The sequence below is a fragment of the Haliotis asinina genome, chromosome 2 (assembly GCF_037392515.1).
Source record: "Haliotis asinina isolate JCU_RB_2024 chromosome 2, JCU_Hal_asi_v2, whole genome shotgun sequence".
Classification (NCBI taxonomy): Eukaryota; Metazoa; Mollusca; class Gastropoda; order Lepetellida; family Haliotidae; genus Haliotis; species Haliotis asinina.
The window spans coordinates 69,562,182-69,581,310 of record NC_090281.1 but is presented as its reverse complement, the minus strand read 5'-3'; the positions used below and the strand labels follow the sequence as shown (position 1 = coordinate 69,581,310).

Below are 19,129 nucleotides of genomic sequence, written 5' to 3'. Positions count from 1 at the left end.
GTCAGAAACATAAACACAAACCTGAACTGTCGAAACAGTGCCCCATTTCTTTTTTAAATGTTTACAGTCTAGTATGTATATATTATTACAATATTTGATCTGTGAAGCGTGTACATAAAAGCATCATTGTTTGCTTTAGTTGTAGCTTAATGTAGCACTCAGCAATACTCCGGCTATTTGGTGACAGTCCATAAATAATCCGGACCAGACAATCCAGTGATCAACAACATGAGAGCATCGATCTGTGCAACTGGAAACCGATGGTATGTGTCAACCAAGTCAGCGATCCTGACCACCCGATCCCTTTAGTCGTCTCTAACGACAAGCATGAGCTACTAACGACCATCAACTGTTTCACTTCCTGAAATAGAATGATGTCGTAATGACAGGTTAAATTACTTACATGACTGGGACGAGTACATGTATTTTGAAAAGGTAGAAAATTAGGTTTTTACCTTAATTATCATTCAGAAACAAAAGACTTGGGCAATGTCAGGAAGAGAGTCTAAAGGTGATGCTCCATCTAGATCTTTGCACTTGTCTCTGAATGTATTCATGTCAGGGTCTTCATCTGTTAGCCATGGAAAGACCCATAAAATTCTGTCGTCGTGGGGCGGTTATCTTCAAATATACAGAAATGTACTGATGTTTTCATACCAGGAACGAAAATACACAGTCCGGAAAAGTGTCATGCGGTTTGTGTACAAAACTCCCTGCAAGGACGCGTCATATGTCCGTCATTGATCACGCTCCTGTACATTGTAGTTGGTCGTGACACTAATTCATGGGTTTTCATATTTACTGCCATGACTACCCTTATCTACAGTGGGATCTATTCTGTCAAACCCAGGCTTTCAGTACAGCAGAATACAGTTATTCATAAAAAGCAACTGTTTAACTTCCTTGAGAGACATTTAGAAGTTGGGAGAGATAAGGACGTATCCCACCCTTGCTTAAAATCAACATCACCCCCGCCGATGTGTGTGTGTGCGTGTGCGCGCGTGTGTGCGTGTGTACATCTCATTTTCACCTGATTTTCAATGGAGGGACAAACGGGATTGGATGATCAGGCTCACAGGTTCACGTTTGATACCCACTCGTATTCCTAATGTTCAGGGTGATTCTGTTGCTATCAATCGCGGATTGTCTGGTCAAGTCACACTGTATCACCAGTCACATTTTTGCTCAACGTAGTTCAACAAATAAGATATATTGAAAGCAGCCCTTCTCACAGACAGAGTAAATGGACATAAGTGCTGTACAATACTGAAAGATCTCCTACCATTCGGTATTTGTAGTGATCTGTACGAAACAGCAATGCTTCTAACTCCTTATTAAAGCAACTCAATGGGCAAATTCAATCAAAGTAAAAGTGTTTTTTTCTGTCTTATGTCTCACTACTTAAGTGTGACGTCGTCGGTTTCAAAATGTTTTTGCAAGATTTTCAGCCAATTTCATCTAAATATGAGTGTGCGTGCATGTTGAATTCTACGGAAAGCAGGTTTTGGTGATTCATGATGTAAATGGGCTGGGTCATGTTCCTTAACTAAGTAGGTTACATAAAAAAATACAAGTGTCACAGAGGAGTGGTGCCATCATGAGTGAAACCAGTTGAAGTGTGCCTCACATCTGGGAAATTGTATCTGATATGTGACATATTTCCGCAGCTTTTGCAACATTCCAGCAATATCACAGCAGGGAATCCAGAAATGGGCTTCACACACTGTACCCATGTGGGGATTTCAACCCAGGTCTTCATCGTGAGGACGTTTTAACCACTAGGCTACCCCATCACCCCAACCTGTAATAGATTGTTATTCCCATAGCCCATTGGCATCTTGAAATGCATACACCACACTCAGCTATATGGCAGTGGTCTGTAAATAATTAAGTCTGGATCAGACAATGCAGTGATCAACAACATGAGCATCGATCTGCACAATTGGAAACCAATGACATGAGTCAACCAAGTCAACAAGCCTGACCACCCGATCAGGTTAGTCACCTCTTACGACAAGTCACCGTTTATGGCAGCATGGGTTACTCTGCCCCGGAACCTTCACAGGTCAATCTGATTTGATTTCCAATGACAGATATGACTGCGGAATACCTCCACACAGGGTAACTGAATCTTGTGGAGTTTCTCAGTTACTGGATTAATATTATTGTGATCGACAACAAAGGTTTCATCAACCCCTAGGATGGAATGAAACCTGTGGTCTTCAGTGATAAGTAATCTAGGCTTGCATTTTCTACCAAATGTACCTCAAGCTTTGTATTCTTTACATTTTTGTGAATATGTGAAGTTTCTTATTTAAATCATTATGCATAATAAGGGCAGTTCTATGACAGAACCATGGAGGTATTGTACATAATAATGTGTTTAATACTTTTGTACTTTGGTACAATGCAACATACATGACATGCAACAGTACAATAATGACATCAGCTCATTCCATCCACAATATCGCACATCATGCTGTCAAGTCTATCACACTGCTCGCCATCATCAGAGGCATCATTCAGAGTGCCTGCATTCTCCAGCATTAGTTCACTCTCAACCAACAACTTGGAGTCGAGGTTCACGTCTTCAGGGAGCTTGGCCAATGCGCTCTCTATCAGCTCTTTCACCTTGTCAAGGTGCTGTTGGAAGCGGTCAGCGATCTCCAGCCTCTGGTTTTTCTGGACTTCAAGCATGACTCTCAGTGTCTCTCGGGCCTGGTGAGGGCGGAACTCATTCACCAAGTGGTGCAGGTTGATGAACAACAAGTTCAGGTCCTCCAGCTTCTCCGTCCGTTTGGGAGACTCTGGCGCACGGATCAAGATTTCCAACATGTCTAAGAAGTTCACAAGAATTGAGTGGTTCAGTTTCTTTAGTTCACGTTTGTGATCATAGTTTTGAGGATACAGTCTCTTGCAGCCTGATGCCTCCAGTGGTCGAATGATGGCATCGTCAGCTGTGAAGGGAGCTCCAAACATTGTGTAGTTATCCTGAGAATAGATACACAAATTGTTGGTTGAGCAAATGAGATTTATGATTATTTTTATTAACTTCAGAGTATCATTACTATCATGGAGTGTTCTCCTCGGTTCTGCTCAGAAAATGACTGATTGATATAAGTGACAATACATAGACATAAATATGAACAATGCCGAACAGTGAACAACCCAATAAGTATAATATCAATCTTGAGGAATGGTACCAAGTTATCATGTCAGTGCCTCTTGTATGTATGTATGATTTTGTATGCATATCCCCACTTGATAGTGCCTACTATTCACCTGATGAAGGAGCAAGCATACGCTCCAAAACATCTATTCATAATAAAGAAGTTGACATCCATAATTCTTGCTTTTCTTATACATTATCCGAAGTCAAAGGATGGTTGACTTGTAGCATTTGGGATGAGCATGATCACATTACATGTATATAAAGAACACTGAACATGTTAAAACAATAAATAGTCTGGCTCACCATATCTTGATGACACTGTTGTCACAATTGTCATGGGACATTGCATAACAGGCACAATAGAGTGTTTCAACTCTTGGAGAATATTTGTAATTAGGAGGTGTTTTCAGCTGAACTGGCAGAAGTTTTCATCTATAGAAGGCTTTAGGAATAATTCTGCACATGCATTTATGCAGATTATATACGTTTATTAGAGCTCTGATGATATATCGTAGTATCGATAATCATGATACTTTCTCAAACTATAAATATATCGATACTTTTTTCCGATTGTGATACACATTGTTGATCTCAAAATTGTTAACTGTGACTAGAACTTGATGTTTATGTCAAAATTTAAACTGTTACTTGACATCAAAATATACGTTTTTAAGAAAATAACTGAAGATAGCATATCGTGATGTGTATCGAATCGTATCGTTCCAAGATATCGCGATACGTATTGTATCGTGAATTTCCTGAGTCGTGACAGCTCTAACATTTATACAACTAAACACTCTGGCAGTATGCAGACAATTCTCATCAAAAACTCAGATTGCTCATGGTGCACAAGAACTATTCACTGTGTAAACCTGGCTGTAGTTGGACGACTAAAGGAGTGAGTAGGGTTAGTTTTACTCCTCTCAGCAATATTCCATCTATATGGCAGCAGTCTGAAAGTAATTGAGTCTGGACCAGACAATCCTGTGATCAACAGCACAATCATTGATCTGTGCAATTGGGAACCAATGACGTGTCATCCTTTCCAAGTCAGTGAACCTGACCACCCAATAGTGTTAGTCGCCTCTTACAACAAGCATGGCTTAATGAAGATCAATTCTAACATGGATCTTCACGAGTAGAATACACAAACAAAGGCAAATAACAGCACTTCCTTCAGGAGCAAGTCTACTGTACTGGAAAGTTGTATGTCACCCATAGTTACCTGAATGGGTGGTGGAGGGTGTGGTGTCCTCCCTTTCTTCATATTTTCATCAGTGTAGATTACAGCATACTGCATAGGAGGGAGAGGGAAAGCACTAACACCCTGGTTTTCAGCCATGATAAGTCAGTGTTGCAGTCTGTGACAAAACATACATGACAAGGATGATATACTTCAAATTATATACACAAGCAAAACATAGTGATCTAATATTTCAAATGATCATTTTCCAAAACCACTGTGAGAGGGAGTGAGTGAGTTTAGTTTCACGGCACACTCAGCAATATTCCAGCAATATGGAGGCAGTCTATAAATAATTGAATCGGGACCAAACAATACAGTATATCACTGTGAGAATTGAGCAAGAGTGTGCCGAGTGACTGAGCTTGTTTATATGCCGCTTTTAGCCATATTCAAGCAATATATCATAACAGGGACACTGCAAATGGGCTTCTGGGTTTTCAACGTGACAAGCACACTTGACTACTCCAGAAAAGACCTATTCAAGAACATTTTACTAATAAACTGCACTTACATCATGACATATATTTGCTCTAAAACATATTTCAGTTTAACATCCACAGTTTAGAATACATAAACACAGAATGATTTTGCAGAAATACAGTATTTCTAAGAAATCAGTTTGTTAGCTACAAACTATCGCTTGCTCCCTAATAAGACATTGTGTCCCATACAATGTATTTGGTTTTCCATTGACATGATAGTGAAGCCCGTCGTGTCAGAAATAAATGTTGACATCTATTTCACTATTTCAGTTGGCTTTTCCGAGGATTGTAAAGACAAAGAACCTGCTCATTAACTACAAATGGAAACAGGTGGTAGTTGATGTATAAAACATGCAGCTTGTTAAACTCCCTCCCCACCCTCACCCCATCCATAAATCCCTTAGTCAGTTTGGGGAATTTTTTTCTTTTCTTGTCTTCTTTAATCTGAAATCGGAATTGTCTGAAGAAGACAAAATCCACAACAATCAATACTATTTTTGTCAAAAGGATAGCAATATTGGATCATTGTCCTCATGGGAAAATAAAACTGCTTTCGTTGAGGATAATGTACAAGGCCAACACCAACACGCTTGACAGCTCAGTATAGGGGAGGTAATATACTGGAATACATTACCTCCCTTCGACTGGCAAACCATGCTCAAGTTTATAGGCTCTACATGCATGGTTATTGCCTGTATATTTCAACGTAATTTCCACGCTAAGGCATTAGATGTTCCTCTCTGATGCCTGGCATCAAATAAATAATTTTCCTTCTGCCTGGGAAACGAACGATTCATTGTGATCCGCATCCGGTAATGATAGAATGGTGATGCATTGACAATTAATCAACGCATAAGTCGACATCTGTCAACAAATACACATACAAATGCTAGTCAACCAACCTTCACATACATTCAGACAAAAGCTGAAATTATTAGATTGTAACAAGTGGATTTTGTCTGCACAACAGAACTCAGTTCCGTTGTTTTCAATCGAAAATTGTGTAAAGTTGAAAGAGGAATGAAACGAATTTGATATTACCAAATACATTGCGAAGGTTAACGTATGTTATTTATATTGAGTAAAACATAACTGGAAGTAAGTATGAACAACGTAATAAAAGTGATAAGTATTGTATTTGGAGGATTTATTGCCGTATCGACTTGATTAGTGTATTTCGTTTCAGAAGTTAGTCTTTTAACATGCCTCGGTAAACTCAGAAGTACGATCACAATTCGCAAGATATACTTCCGTGTTCCTGGTAAGTGTTTGACAAGTTTGGGTTTGTTTTACTGTTTTGATGACGAAATGTGATACACAGAGACGAAAGAACCGGTATGAGCGATCTGCTACACTGAATGTCATATGATATCAACTTGAAACGAACGGTCAGACTTTCTGTTCACAATGGCATTTGAGCATGTCTGACGAGGACATTGACAGGTGCCAGTATGAGACTGAGTGAAAGATAGCAAAATCAGATCGGTCAATACATTCATGATTCATGATAGCATTATCACAAGTGTCGTATTAGCATTAATCAGAGGAGTGTGTTCAATTTGAAATGATGCTTGGACAGATCTTACTGTTTTTGATGGAGAACGAGTCTGTGTAATAACCATATGAAACTTAAAACAAAAACTTGATAAGTGATGATGGATCTACATTTTGAACATGGATATGGTGATTATGGAAATGAATGAATAAATAAGTTGTGTTCGATTAAGATGCATTTATGTAATGGTTTGTGTATTTTAAACATCAACTTTCTTATTTCAATGACCATATTTAAAATGCAGCTAAACTTAATAAGGACAATTAGAAATTATCTATTCACCTTCACCAGCTTTATCAATGCTGTTTTTAAATCAAGTGATGTTTATTTCATTAGATACCTGAAGTTATCAGTGGTATTGATATTTTATTCACCAGTGTCAATCAAGCATGCAGTAAAGCACAGATATCAATGGCTGATGAAAAATGACGTATAATTCATATCTGTTCAAAATGTTATAATGATAATGAGGTCACCTATGTCACTTGTACATAGCGCTGAACTCCATTTTGCACAGGCAAGCTCTAAGCTTGTCCATCGTGATGAACATTTATTCTGGATACCCCAAGCTGCCTGTGAGGCGCAAGAAAGTTATGTTATATTAATTTTCCTACTAACTACACGTGTCATGTTCACTTCAGTGTACGTGGGACAGGTGAGAAGTCCTAGCAGCCAAACACCGTCACTTCAACTCTGGCTTATTCAACACTAAGACATACCATTTCATGAATCCATTTACACTTATGAGTTTTTAAAGGACAGGTTTGCTTTTCAGATGTGTATGCTTAAGTCATATATTGAACCACCAAAAAATGTCGCACCTACAGTGGTTTCTTAAGGCACACACTTTAATTCAAGATAATTAACAATCAAGACAGAAGATTGAGTTCAAACTTGACAGTTATGGCTTACACATTTTCGGGAATCACATTTGAAGTTCACACAAACAAAATAACCAAAAATGGTACCATTTTGGTATTGTGTGTGGCCTCCATGGACATCGATGAAGGGGCTGCATTGTCTGAACATGGAATGAATTGAAGGCCGTATGGTCCATACTATGCGAAATGCCTGATTGAACCCAGCCACAGTTGTCCGCCTTGTTTGGAGGTCATTAGACTTCTTTGAATCACTTCTAAGAGGTGTTCTGTTGGACTTAAATCCAGACTGAGTGTAGGCTATTGTAGGGTTTGGATGCCATGTTGTCTTAGGAAGTCCAATGTTGTTCTGGCAGTGTGGGCATGATTGTCATCTTGCTTGAAGATGTGATTTCTGTAACGTCCAAAATGTGGTACAGCATAGGGCCTTATGACTTGATCAATATAGCAGGCAGCTGTTACATCATTCCCTCATCCAGGACTAAGATTATGAAATCCTGTGGTGCCATCTACCTGGTTCAGACTGATTGCACCCCACACTATGATGCTTAGCCCACCCCATTAGTTTCTTTCAACAACAGACTCACTGGAAAACAGTTCCCCATGCCTTCACTACAGTCTCACTCTGCAATTGATTGTTGAAGCACAATATCAGCTTTCACAAGATGAAAACTCAGCTTTCCATTGTCAGCAATGCCAGTTTCATTGCAGTTGGTTTGGGCATTGATGAGTACAAGACTGCAATAGCATAATAGCATGTGACAGCATAAGTATTTTTCATGAACCTTCACTGCTCTGTATTGGCACATTTGGGTGTTTTGTAAGTCCCAATGGTCGGGGATGTTGTTCCCATCAGTCTGGGGAAGAGATCCTGCTGATACTAGTGATAGTATTGGACAATCTGTCTGTGTTGACAACGTGATGTTGCTGAAGGTCGCCTACTGCATGCATGGTATTGGATGCTGTTAGTAACCTGTTATCACTCCTGCAATGAGTAGATTGTTCTGACATGCACATTAAAATGACTAGCTACCATTCATGCAGTATGGCCAACTTTCAGTCATCCCAAGACTTGGTTCCTCTGATCTCTTGTCTGTCATGGCATGGTGATCGTGACTATGCGAAAATGATTTCAGGCAAGTTTGGGAAGCGCTTTCACTGGTAGGGTAGTCACGACATGCACATGCATATTCATTTTCATGAATGTCTGCCTTTTTCAGTGCATTTGGTTTAATCCTAATGAAAGTATAACCTTGTAGGAACAAATTTTGCATTTGGGGCTGAAAGGCGATGTTTCTTTTGTGGTTCAGTGTAATGGTCAGGTTTGCTATTCAGATGTGCATGCTTTAATCATATTATTATACTTTTACTTTGTTTAAATATACATTATTTGCATTGATTGGTCATGGAGCATCATACTGCATGAGTAGTGGACAGATGTTTGTTCATAGATGCATGCATCACATTCATACATTTGTTTTCACTGATGTTGTTTGTACATACACAACTTTTGTTTGCACATGTACATATTATTCAACTGATATTTAGTGTACATGCATATGTTTTTTTATATTCAGCTTTAAATTGATCATGAATACAATTTTCCACAGATTTTGTTTGTACAAGCATTCAGCATTCATTTTTTGAGTGAACATGCCTACACTAAGGTATTTGTACATGTATTCATCATTCGGCTGATAATATTCATAGATAGATATGTTAATTCATAGGAGATGTTGCAGTTTGAGGGGAATCAGTTTCAGGCTTGGTCTTCAGATAGCTAAAATGGACTGGTAGGTCAAACTCAGTGATTTTGTCGATCACAGGTTTTTGTATTGGTACCTCGATGACTTGAGATGTTGTGCATAGTAACAGTAGTTTTTCTATCTTGGATGCAGCTATAGTACAACTAGAGTGAGTGAGTGATATTAGTTTTATGCAGCATTCAGCAATATTCCAGTTATATGGTGGTGGTCTATGAATAATCGAGCCTGGACCAGACAGTCCAGAGATCAACCTCATAAACACCAATGTAGGCAACTGGGATATGCCTGACCACCCAATCTTGCTAGTCACTTATTACAACAAGCATGAGTTACTGAGGACCTATTCTCACCTGGATCTTCAACGTGCTGATTGTCATAGTGCTGATTGTCATGAAAAACAGCAGACTAAGCTGTTATTTATGTATGAATATGGTAATCTACTGATTAGTTTTCAAACAGATGTCAAGATAAAAAGAATTTTAAGTGCAAGAAAACAGAGAAAATCCAATAATTACCACTGTTCTATTTTGCCTCTGTTGTTCATGAATAGTAATCCATTCAAAACATTTTTGAGAATGTTTGGCATTGCTTTCAGTACACTTTATCCCTAAAATGGAGTTCTAATAAAAACCCAGCCAATGAGACTACTTAGCGACATGTTTGTATATTTGATGCTAAGGCAGACAAGACCAGTGAAAGGGAAATTCAGTTACATTGCTCATTACCAACATGGCTAATTCAGTATGTATACCATGAAGAAGAACTGATTACCTAATAACAGCTAAAAACTTAATTGGTTCAAAACATACTCAGCTCTTTTTCAAGATGGTTATTATTTGTTAATATTATTTTGTATAGTTAGCAAAGCTATCTAAAGCTGTAACCCAAACTTGAAATTGTTGTTAAATGTCCTTTGTTGTGTCAAGTTGCATGTATTTGCATTTAAGCTAACAAGCACCTTGGTAACACTCCATAAACGTCTCAGTGGTAACTGAATAAGGTGTTATTTTCAGTCAGTCACCAATCTAGCCACTTAGTCAGTTGACTTTTGTCCCATTCTCATTTCATACATTGCATCATGTTTGTTTTATGTATCATTTTATATAAGGCTCATGTTTTGTACAATATAGCATATATTCACAATAAAATGAATATAGGTTGTGACTTTATTTGACAGCAATGAATGAATATTCATAAGATGTATGATTCCATAAGGAAGACTGTTTGGAAGTTTTGTCTAGTTACTATAACTCTAGGTTCATGTGGTCATCTGCAATTGCCCTCTATTTCATTTTGTGGTGCAGTATCTCTCCTGTGGATCTACCATTTTGCATTAATGTAAAATTTAACAATGCTCATATAATGAAGAGCAAATGAAACACAAATTTCAAAAAAAATGAAATCACATTAAAGTAAGTTTTGAAGTTTATGTGTTCTATTTTAAACTTGACAAAAAAAAAAAAAAAAAACCCAAACAATTGCATTTCTTTTGCTGTTCAGTATATTTATATTGACTGTCTTGGCAGAATAAACAAACAAATGTGCACACTTGTAACATTATAAGTATGTGTCAGACAGCTATCTTAATAATTTTTATTCCCATTAAGCAAGTTAATTATGTTTATTTATCATTTGTCACACTGCTTTAGCAATATCACAGCAGGACACACCAGAAATGGGTTTTACATATATACTACCGACAAGAAATAAGGGAACTAATGAAATAATAGCGAATTTGAAACTGCTTTAAATATCCACTAAATCAATTTTAGGCGTCAAGTTCAATATCTGGTGTGTCCACCATGTTGGGCAACACATTCATGGCACCTTGATGGCATGCTGTTAATCAATTTCCGGATGGTTGCCCGTGGTATTGCCCGCCATTCCTCTTGGAGAGCTGCACCAAGCTGGGCCAGGTTGGCGGGTCCTGGGTCCCTGGCGTACACCCTTCGACCAAGAACGTCCCAGAGATGTTCAATTGGGGACAGGTCTGGGGACTTTATTAAAGGGCCAGTCCAATGTCTGGATACCTTCTTGTCGGAGATAGGCGGAGACAATTCGGGCCCGATGTGGTCTGGCATTATCATCTTGGAATACAAAATTTCGGCTGATAACTCTAGCCAATGGAGCCACAACAGGACGCAATATTTGGTCAGCGTATCGCTGACCAGTCATGGCTCCGTTAATGATGACCAGATCTGATTGTCTGTCATGTGTAATCCCACCCCACACCATGTGGTCAAGAATTGCTGCTCTGGCATATCGCTACCCGCTCCGACGCCAACAACGTTTTCTGCCATCTGTGAATCGTAGGCAAAACCTTGACTCACCAGTGGCACATAGCCACTGATGCTGCCTAGCCCATGCCAATCTTTGGCGCTTATGGTGAGCTGAAAGGGTGACACCCTTAAAAGGCCGTCTTGCTTTCAGATGAGCTTGATAGAGTCGGTTTTTAACGGTTGAGGTTGAAATGCGTCTTCCAGTGAGTGTGCGGAATTCTCTATTGATGGCAGGGGCCGATTTAAACCTATCGCGTAGAGCAATTAATGTAATGAGACGATCCTGTCATGGTGTCGTTGATTTTGGTCTACCACGCCCAGGTCTCGTTGCAACCCCACCCGTTTGACGGTACTTATCCCACAGGCATGAAATTATACTTTTTGATTTACCCATCTGCCGGGCAACTTCACATAATGATGTCCCCCTCTCTATCATCCCCACAATTCTCCATTTTGTTGCTTCACCAAGATACTGCCTCGGAGGCATTTCTGTCAGTAATCTTTATTGCATTAGTGATTGCGACTTCTCCAGTACATTTACAGGAGTTAACTTCTGTATGCACGTGTAGCACGTGTTGGGCATGCATTATGCGAAATTCCATTGTCATTGGATGTTGCGTTTGGGAGATACGCCACGATAACGGACCCTGTCACAGTCAAAGTCATCTACATTCAATTTCTTGGTTCCCTTATTTTCTGTCGGTAGTATAGTACCATGTGGGAAATTGAACCTGGGTGTGCTGTGTGATTAGTAAATGCTTGGACTAACAGGCTACCCCACCACCCCACCAAAAAAACATTACTGAATCTAATTCGCCCAAATCTTCATAGTCAGTATTTGGGGTTTCATGTCTGTTTAATATATCACTTTTCTTGTAGGGGCTGTGGGGTAGCCAAGTGGTTAGAGTGCTAGTCACACAGAAGGCCCGGGTTTGACTACCCACATGCGTACATGTGAAACCCATTTCTGCTGTCCTCCACCGTGATATATTGCTGTAATATTGCTAAAAGCGGCGTAAAGCCACATTCACTCATTCTTTGCTTGGAAAACAGAGGTTTACCCCTTCACAGTGGTATCAAATCAAGAAGATTCCTTATAAATAGATCAGTCAACAGAAACTGGATCATAGATGGTTTTTTATCATTAACACCCAAAGATACTGCAAAAACTATGAAGTTAGTAATGTTATGCAGTGCAGTAGTGCAACACAAGCCCCTGCTATTCTATTCTTAGCAAAACAGGAAACAGTGATGAAATCTCAGCAATTCCACTCAAGGCACAAGACTCACCCATCAATTTATGTTAATTCATGATGGTTGTTGACAAGTTTTCATTGTGTTCATTGGTCAGTCAGTTTCTAATGTTGAATAATGACTGAAAGAGTGCTGAAACATTGTTATACCACATGAATGCACAGGAAACCACTAATGTGATGAGACTCACTGGCATGTTCAAATTTAATCTGGTTTCAATTCTTTGACAGTGCGGTATTCTGTTGCATATCAGGAGTGAGTGAGTTTAGTTTTATGCCTCACCCAGCAGTATTCCAGCTATATAGCGCCATTCTGTAAATAATTGAGCAGTGATCAACAGCATGAGCATGCATTTCAGGAAGCAGGGTTAGATATCACCTACTTTAATTTGGCAACCAACAACCATGCTTATGTTGAGGAGAGGCAGTAGGATAGCCAGAGGTTAAAGTATTGTCTTGTCATGCCAAAGATCTGGGTTTGATTCCCCACATTGGTACACTGTGTTAAGCCCATTTCTGGTGTCCCTCCATCATGATATTGATGGAATATTGCTAAAGTAGCTAAAACCAAACACTTTCGTTAACTCACTCCTATGCTTTAGGCCAGTGTGGATGTATTTGTAGCTTCATCCTAGTAGACATTGTAGTGAGTACACTTGTCAGTACACAGCTTATGTAATCTGGGTTGTCAGGGTTACGGTGAGCCTCACTGAACTGGTTAGATCAATGACATTCTGTGCTGGGGATTAGGGGCCTTACTTTGTGAGTGTGGGTTTGAATATCTTATTGAGAAAGCGTAATCATTGTGAATAGGCCAGCTTCACTTGTGTTATGTCTTGTTTGGTAAAATTTCCTAAGAAGTCTGGTTCTAGTAGGAAAGATATGTATTTGTCTATTCTGTGATACAGCTTGATATGTATTATTGTTTACCATGTTTGTTAAACAAGTCTCACCACTCTTTCAGTGCACCATGTATGCACATATTTCTGCTTGTTTGGGTTGGATTTTTTTGCTCTCAATTTGTTTGTATTGTCACCTGTTTACCAATCAGAAAATTTGATATATGATGAACAACAATTCTTGCGTTATAGGATAAGGTTAGACCAATTTTATTTCCCCCCCGCCTCTAAAAATGCAATCGTAGTGTTTTTGTTGGCCAATATTTAAACTTACCCTCCAAATGTTTTTAGATTGTATTTTGTCTCATATACACGTCATATATTGACAAAAGTAAAATGCATAGAGTATTTGAAAGGAATATTTTCTTTTCCCTCAGTGCCTTAGGGTTTTTGAAGACAAAAATCTGTAAAACAAAAAGTAAAATTAGTCTGGCCTAAAGAGATTTCAGATGCCGAAAATACCTTCATAACTGGATAATATGATTGGTTTTATTGATGCTATGTTTACAATGTGTTGGGTAATTGGTAATTCAGTGATCAATTCTTGGAACTTATAGTCACACATTTGTGTGTCTCACTATATTGTGTGTTTAACTATGTTAAGTCTGTACAGTCATGACTTGCAGTTAAAATGTTGACGGGAGCTTCCTTGTTTGAAAAGGTTCATGTTATTGAGTGAAGGACACCTTGCATTCACAGCCATCTCAACATTAATAACATTTCTTATCAGAAATGTTATACTTTTTAATGTGTCAACTTGTACACATAGCAATATGATAGTCTCTTAGACATTTTTTTCAACTGATGAGCTAAAAGTAACAAGGAGCAGATGTTGTAGGCAAGAGGATTTTCACTGTCATGTACCATATTAACAATTACTTACTCCTGTATGTTTATTTATTTTGCAATTTAACATTCTGATTTTAATATGTGGTAGGATCCTGTGTTTCGAATAGATTGGCTACAATATTAATATGGATCAAATAGTGAACATGTTTGTTTTGTCATGGGCCATTTTTGTTATCACAGGTTGTGTTAGTGTGTATGACCAACTTCCTTCTTGGTGGCATACATTCATGTATTTTTTGTGTGGCTGGGGCTGTGTGAGTTGTTTTGGTCAGAGTTGCTGGTAAGATACATATTGTCAGCCAGTTGCAGTTGCGGTTACATCTAGATAAGGATTGTGTAATTAGTTGATGTTGTAAATACACATGCCCGCAGTGACATGGAGAATCATTTATTTTCATGGACAATATTAGTTTTCAAAATATAACTAAATTTATGCAGTATTGCTGCAAACATAGGTATCTTCATATATATGGAATCCTGACATTGGTATCGTGATATTTATGGAATCCTGACATAGTTATCGTGATTTGTATGGGTGAGTGAGTGAGTGAGTGAGTGAGTTTAGTTTTACGTCGCACTCAGCAATATTCCAGCTATATGGTGACGGTCTGTAAATAATCGAGTCTGGACCAGACAATCCAGTGATCAACAACATGAGCATCGATCTGCGCAATTGGGAACCGATGACGTGTGTCAACCAAGTCAGTTAGTCTGACCACCCGATCCCATTAGTCGCCTCTTACGACAAGCATAGTCACCTTTTATGGCAAGCATGGGTTGCTGAAGGTCCATTCTACCCCGGGACCTTCACGGGTCGATTTGTATGGAATCCTGACATAAGTATTGTGATACGTATCATTCATGAAACGTATGTATTATGAAATCCGTAGTGTTTAATCTTAATAATTTCATATCTGCTGTCTCAGTAATATTAAATTTGTAAGTATAGAGAAGAAACATGTTGAAATCATACTTACTCACTAGTATTTACAACAAAGCTGACAGGAGCAACTTTACAGGCTCCTTCTAACAAAGCTGAGTTGTGGCCATACTATATCAGGTGTCATAAATAGCATAAGGGAAAAAAATAGGGACTTTAGTTTCTATATCACAAGGAGCACAGTGTTTGATATGTATTCTTACTCATCCATCAGGTTAAGTTTAGGATAAAGCATGACCCACAGGCTTTACGAAAAAGTATGGATGCCAAGGCATTGTGACACAATGCAGAAACAGCATATTATCGTCTGATAAAGTACTGTTGGTATCTTTGATCTTTCACCGAAGCATCTTAAAACTTTAAATAGTATGGAATATATATTTGGCAAAATTTAGTTTAGAACGGTCACTTGAAGTCAGTGCCTATGTTTCCACTGGTGAGTCTAAATGTTTGAAACGAAGTACATGTATATGTTAAAATATTGAGTAATCTATAAATTGTGTAAATATTTAGAATGACTTTTTACAGAGAAAAGGAACCAAGGGTGACAAAAATAATGAACAAACTGAAAAAAACTGGTTTTAGCTTTGATTGTCAGCTGCTGTTCCTAAAAGCATGCCTGATGGTACTAATGGGAACATTTTGGCTCTTTGCAGGAGTGTAACTCACAGAACATTGCAGATGTAGTTCTTTTTGTGAACTCCAGTTTGGTGACTTCTGAAGACTTCTGAAGTTGAAAGATTTCTTCAAAATGGCACGCCGGCAGTCATCATGTAATATTCTAAAAGTGGACTATCTTATGAAGAGGTCCCAAAACAAAAACACATTCACGTCTGAAAACTACAAGGGCAGACATTTTGTTCTGGATGAGTATTACCTGCGATACTTTGATGGAAAGCTTGAGGTAAGCAGTTATTCTGTCTGAGCTATATATAAGCTGCTTATTATTTTGTTACTTGGAATCTGAATGTAGAAGCCAGTATTTGAAACAAATCTCTCATCACATCTCTTCTCCTACACATAATCAGGTATGCATTTCTGACTTAAATGTTTGCCTTTATTTGAAGCCTATTTCCGTTGACCCCTGCCATGATATTGCTGGAATATTGCTAAAAGAGTAACTGAAAACCTACTCATTCACTGAAATGTTGCACCCATGTGACACAATCTACAAGGTGTCAGAATACAAGATGGACAAGGAAGACTGATCACTATACCTGCTATTTACACATTTAGCTGTGGGATGTTTGTTTCCCTTGTAGTTGATTAAACTTAATTATCAATATTTCAGAAAAGAGGAAAGGAAAAGGGATGTATTGCTCTTCCTAATGTGAAAGCTGTAGAGAATGTGGAGAACCGTATGCTGGATAGCAGGGACAATGTCTTCCAGGTGAGAATAGAGGTTCCAGGCTAGAGAGGTGATGCAGGTGAGAAAGGGGATCGAGGTGAGAGAGAGATGGTGCAGGTGAGAGATGGGGGTCAAGGTGAGAGGATGGGTCAGGGTGAGAGAGGAGGTCAGGGTGAGAGAGAGGCGGTGCAGGTGAGAGATCAGGTGAGAGATAGGGGTCAAGAAGGGAGAGGGAGGGGTCAAGGTGACAGACGGGGTCAAGGTGAAAGAATGGTGGTGCAGGTGAGATGAGGTTCAAGGTAAGAGAAGGGTAAAGGTGAGAGGGGAGGTTCTGGGTGAGAGAGGAGAGAGGTTTCATGTGAGTTCTGATGAGAGATAGGATCTAGTGAGGGGTCTAGAGGGAGAAGGTGATCTGTTGAGACAGAGCTGCCAGTGAGAAAAGGATCACAAATGAGAGATCTAGATTAGAAGCACAATCTGGGTGAGAGATGGAGTTCAGATAAGAACGGGAGTCCAGGTGAGAAAGCAGTTTCAACCGGTGGGCTGTCCAGATTAGAGAGAGATCCACAGAGAAGATGGCTTCTGGTGAGAGGGTTGCTTGTGGTGGGGAGGAGATCCAGATCAGAGAAGCAGACCCACGTTGAGGAGAGATGTGTTGCAAGTGGGAGAGGGGAATTAGTCTGTGGTCCCTGAATGAGGTCGAGAGGGGATACAGATCAGAGACAGGCCCAAATGACTGGTGGGGGTCAAGAAGAGAGAGGGCCTGGGTGAGAGGGGTGGCACTGGGTGAAAGTGGGGTCCAGGAGAGGGGAAGGTACCAGATTCAAGTGACAGATTAATTAAGTGCATGCCTTAGTTGGTGTTGTGTTGTCACCAGGTGATGTACCATGAAAACAACGACTTCTTCACGTTATACATCGTTGCACTAAATGCTGACCAGAGAGACAGCTGGGTAACAGCAATTAGACAACGTAAGTGCCATTATTATTTCTTATTTTAGTTTCTGTTAACTGTGAGAGTAAGAAGTTGGGTAGGATAAAGGAACATGTTTATTAAAGCTTGAGTTAATATTTCATAAACTTATTATTCCTTGCAACATGTTTTACAGGAGGTAATAAATTGCGTTCCGTGTCTATAAAACCATTGACTGTTTCTTCACCAAACTTGGCACATAGGTAGATCTAGTGGTGTACTGGTGCTTTTTGGTAGTTTGGGAATTCTGAATACCACCCCACCACCCCACCCCCAACCGGGCGTTTCCATGGTAACACCTTTGACCTAGCCTAAAATTGGTGGTAGTACACTTTTCCAAAGCTGAACTCTAAAACTGTTCCCTATTTCAGCATCAAATTGGTACACAGCTAGGTCAACTGGTGTACTGGTGCCTTTTGGTGGTTTTGGAATTCTGAATAAAATATTTTTAGCATTTCCATGGCAAAAAGTTTAACTGCAACTGCAGTTGGTGCTAGTGCTCTTTTCAGGAGCAGAACTCTAAAACCATTCAATGTTTCTTCACCAAACATGCCACATAGGTAGATCTGGTGGTGCACTGGTGCCTTTTGATAGTTTTGGAATTCTGAATAAAACATATTTGGCGTCTCCAGGGCAGCAACTTTGACTTCGACTGAAACTTGTGGTAGTGCTCCTTTCAGGAAGAGGATTTTTTAAACATTTCACTACTCTCCTTCCACTTCTACTCTCCTTCCTCCTCCTATCTATACACACCAAAACATTTGGCATAATCAGAACTTGTAGACATATTCATGAAGGATATTTTGCCATTGTAGCGGATATTGATAACTTTGTCTTCTTATTGTGATACTGTGAAAGCACTGACCAATGAAAGGATGAATGTAACATAGTAGGGCAGTTGTTGATGTCTGTTTGTTATTAATTGGGCATTGCTACTACACTGCCTTTAGAGCTGAAATAATTATATTTGAGGCTTGTGTGTTGTAAGATATGCACACTCAGTATCTTTTTTTTTGCAGAAGCTCTAAAGCTAGGGGCCAATTTAGTACCAAAATATCACAAAGGAGTGTGGACGAAAACTCTTCGCAAATACAACTGCTGTGATCAGCTATACCGTAATGCTCCTGGCTGTGAGGTGGCAACTCATGAACAACAAGGTGAGTGAGATTTCAACACACAAACAACAAGATGATTCAGATTTCAACACACAAACAACAATGTGATTCAGATAACAGCACAAAAACAACAAGGTGAGTGAGATTTCAACACACAAACAACAATGTGATTCAGATGGCAGCACAAAAACAACAAGGTGAGTGAGATTTCAACACACAAACAACAATGTGATTCAGATGGCAGCACAAAAACAACGAGGTAAATGTGGTGGCAAGAATACTGTGAGGCAGTAGACAAAAGCAGTAAGGTCAGGTAGTAACAGGGATCACAAGGTGAGTCAAGTTGCAACTTGGACAATATGGTGAGTCAAGTGG

At 39.2% G+C, this 19,129-nt stretch overlaps 2 protein-coding genes across 2 annotated transcripts in view; one reads left to right on the top strand and one right to left on the bottom strand.

Annotated features, from left to right (window-relative positions):
• Nucleotides 1–2,363: 2,363 nt before the first annotated feature.
• On the bottom strand, nt 2,364–5,918 carry LOC137272827 (mediator of RNA polymerase II transcription subunit 7-like). The gene is made up of 3 exons (XM_067805233.1): nt 5,803–5,918; nt 4,398–4,533; nt 2,364–2,991 (listed from the first exon to the last, which is right to left on the bottom strand). The coding sequence occupies exons 2-3, from the start codon at nt 4,512–4,514 to the stop codon at nt 2,446–2,448; spliced, it is 663 nt and encodes a 220-aa protein (XP_067661334.1). The 5' UTR covers nt 4,515–4,533; nt 5,803–5,918; the 3' UTR covers nt 2,364–2,445.
• A 173-nt stretch (nt 5,919–6,091) lies between these two features.
• Nucleotides 6,092–19,129, top strand: part of LOC137274215 (tyrosine-protein kinase Btk-like) — a 44,637-nt gene continuing 31,599 nt past the window's right edge. The window contains exons 1-5 of the mRNA XM_067807275.1: nt 6,092–6,161; nt 15,976–16,223; nt 16,611–16,709; nt 17,545–17,638; nt 18,659–18,796. Coding sequence (XP_067663376.1) covers nt 16,071–16,223; nt 16,611–16,709; nt 17,545–17,638; nt 18,659–18,796 — 484 coding nt within the window. The 5' untranslated portion in view covers nt 6,092–6,161; nt 15,976–16,070. The remainder of the gene's footprint in view (nt 6,162–15,975; nt 16,224–16,610; nt 16,710–17,544; nt 17,639–18,658; nt 18,797–19,129) is intronic.